General features: G+C 45.1%; 1 protein-coding gene across 1 annotated transcript; it reads right to left on the reverse strand.

The window, feature by feature from the left end:
• Window positions 1–1052: 1052 nt before the first annotated feature.
• Window positions 1053–1855, reverse strand: LOC118639997 (malignant T-cell-amplified sequence 1-like). Its single transcript, XM_036276741.1, has one exon. It carries the CDS (start codon window positions 1739–1741, stop codon window positions 1196–1198), a length of 546 nt encoding a protein of 181 aa, XP_036132634.1. The 5' UTR covers window positions 1742–1855; the 3' UTR covers window positions 1053–1195.
• Window positions 1856–3206: the final 1351 nt, after the last annotated feature.

Raw genomic sequence — 3206 nt, forward strand, 5'->3', positions numbered from 1 at the left:
TTAAATCTGCTGCAATTGATCTTGTATTAACAGAATTACACTGAAACAATTCACACAAAAGTCACTTAACTTTCATTTGACCTATTTTCTCCTCCTTTAAGTAATTTTTCAGTTGGGTGTCTATGCCATTCTGTAAAAATTTCAATTTCAGAAACCTCATGTAAAAATGAAGTAATCTAGAAGGGAATTTTATTATCTTACATAACTTAGTCACATGCCTTAATGAAGTCTGAAGTATGGTGTCCCCATGGCTGTTAATCACCAGTTCATACATCAAGGGCACTGTTGCTTTTCACTTTCCATTTTACCATGATGTCAAGGTTGTGTGCCTACTGGGGGGAGCAAGAGCAAAATCACAAATGCCAACATCCATTCAGAGTAGGGAAACTTTCTCCCCACACACCTTTCTTTAAGAACCTGAAAACTTTTGCTGGAAATATTTTTGTGGCCCCTAACAACACAGATCACATACTCACCTATAAACGATTCAAAACCAAGGGAGACAGGACACCCATTTTAATAGAGAATGTCCTATTTGGCCTTAGGACCCATGCCTACCTATATATGAATTAGTCTCATTGGCAAATAGACTATCATGTGGACCCAGACTAATCAGCATTTTTCTGGTTCATGTAGAAAAAGGATGGCAGAGTTCTGCCAGCAAGGAGGGAGGAGGACAATGTTTGTTGGCTGGACAACCAATAATGCCACCTGTATACTTTTTATTGGAGTTTCTGTTTCTTATAAAATTGTTTAGGCTCCCCATCTCTGATCATCCCTTTAATGTTCATATTAATAGAGTTGTTCAGGGACCCTCTCCAATCATTTTCTTCCCCAGTGCTTCACTCACATCTTAGGTCTGTTTACCAGCTATATGCAGGAAGAGATAATTTACCTGTGTTTGAACTGATACCTGCTTGAACAGACAAGAGAGCAAATCTAATTACCCCTCTGCAAACACACACGCACTCTCACACATGCAGACACACATTCACAGGCATACATCCACACAAACATGCACACAAGGACACACACAGACACATGGACTCGTTCCAAATCTTTACTTTTAGTTTGTAGCATCTGCTGAATTTACTCAGCATAACCATAGAAGTATTATCTTCATGCTGTCACACACAGACACAAACACAGACACAGCAACAATGTCCATATTTAGCCCGCGTGTTCCTCCTGAGGCTCATTTATATGTCTTCATATGCCACAGCCCATCATTTAAATAATGGATATTTTCAATACCAATCCCTTTGTTGACCTTCTCAACATCTTCCGCAGACATCTTCATAACTCCCACACACAGAGCATGCTGTTTTCCTTCTGCCATGATTGCAACAACCGTATCCACTGCAGCAGGGTAAAGCTTGGCTCCGGGAGAGGTTAAGCCTGGACACATGATATTTGCTCCACTGAGCACAAATTTGATAGCTCCTTTATCAACTTGCTGTCGTGGCAGGATAAAAGGGTATTTGTGTAGTAGCCTCAGCGTTGGATAAAAAGGCCCTTCCCTTTGTCGAAAAAACAGTAACTCTCCGTTTACTGTAAGGATTTCTATATGTTCATGGCACCGCACTATTTTGACCGGATCTTTCTTAGGCATGATTTGATTAAGCCACGGTTCAATGCCCGGAAACTGCTCTATCAACTGGTTCTTAATACCCTTAATAACTGACGTCTTCAACTGGATGCAGTTGGACACATTTTCTTTCTCATCGAATTTCTTGAACATGATCCAAGGTGACGGGGGCGACAGCAGGGAAAGGCCCGAACCAGGAAAGCAGTGAACTCGCGAGGGGCGGCAGCGGCGCTTACCCGAGGAGGCGGCGGAGACGGCGGCGTGGCGACGGCGAACCGGAAAGGAGCGTGCTTTACGGCTCGCCGCAAACCGACTTCCGTTCCCAGGGACGCCGCGGGCTTTCGCGGGCTGTTTTGCGCCGCGTTTTCCGTTCGACCACGGTCGGTACGAGGGCGGGGCTGGAGAGGGAAGAAGAGTTGGAGCAGTCCCTCTGGTTTCAGGGGCCTGTCTTTTATGTTTATTATTGGGCAGCCGAATCATCCTCCAGCTACCCAAGCCAGAAAGCAGGGGCGACTCCTGGCTGATACGCCTCTCCTACTCCCCGCGTCACGACGGGGGGTCGAGTCCTGGTCATCGGTCGTCTTCCACGGGTCTCAGGATCTTCCACCGCCCTCAGGCTGTCCGACTTTGTTGCGCTCAGGGCCCTATGACTGCGAGCAGTTGCTGCCTCTCACCGCTGCCTGCAACCTTGTCCCTTCCCAGCTCTCACCACCTGCACCCAGAGAGGAGAGGGTTCCTGACCAGGAGGGATGCAAATGTTGTTAGATTCCAATCGTGTTAAACATATCCAAACTCATTTTACGGCCCAGAATACGGTTTGTCTTGGTGAGTGTTCTGGGTGCTCCTGAAAAGAGAGTGCATTCTGCTTTGTTTGGGTCAGTGCTCTGTACAAGCCCCTAATGCCCCATTGGTGAAGGGAGTTGTTCAGGTGTTCGCTCCCCTTAGTGATTTGCTGCCTACTTGTTAACATCAGTCACTGATCAGCATATTGAAATTATTTGTGGATCTATTTCTCTTTTCAGTTAGTTCTATCAGCTTTGGAGTCATACATTTTGAAGCTCCATTTATTAGGTCTGTACCCATTTAAGGTTAGTATGGAAGGCACCCTGTTGATTAGGATTTTATTCATATAGATTTTACCTGTCATCCTAAGAAGTGAGAGGTCAATGAGGACAGGAGTTGTTATTTTATCTCTTTCACCTAGCACAAGATCTGTCTTCATACTACATGCTACATACACACTAAATGCCTGATAAATGAATAAAGGAATCCTTCCTCTTCCCCAGGGTCTGGCCCCTTTCTTTCCCTGCCAGTGCTGTGTGAAAGAATAAAGGTGAATCCTTGCTATCTGGACACTTCTCCTCCCCAATAAACACATGCTTCATCGGGGAAGTGTACTGCAACAGGAGTTAGAACGAGTGCTGGATATACAGTGGAAAGATAACATACATTTTCCCATTCTTGAGAGCTTATAGCACATGAGGGGTCATGTGTAATCTCCCCATTCTCAAGACAAAAGTCTATATTAGTCTGGGTTCTCCCACACTAGCCACATGTGTGTGTGTGTGTGTGTGTGTGTGTGTGTGTGTGTGAATTACGTATACGAAATTGACTCACA

The sequence above is a fragment of the Molossus molossus genome, unplaced genomic scaffold (genome assembly GCF_014108415.1).
Source record: "Molossus molossus isolate mMolMol1 unplaced genomic scaffold, mMolMol1.p scaffold_m16_p_1, whole genome shotgun sequence".
In the NCBI taxonomy this organism is placed as follows: Eukaryota; Metazoa; Chordata; class Mammalia; order Chiroptera; family Molossidae; genus Molossus; species Molossus molossus.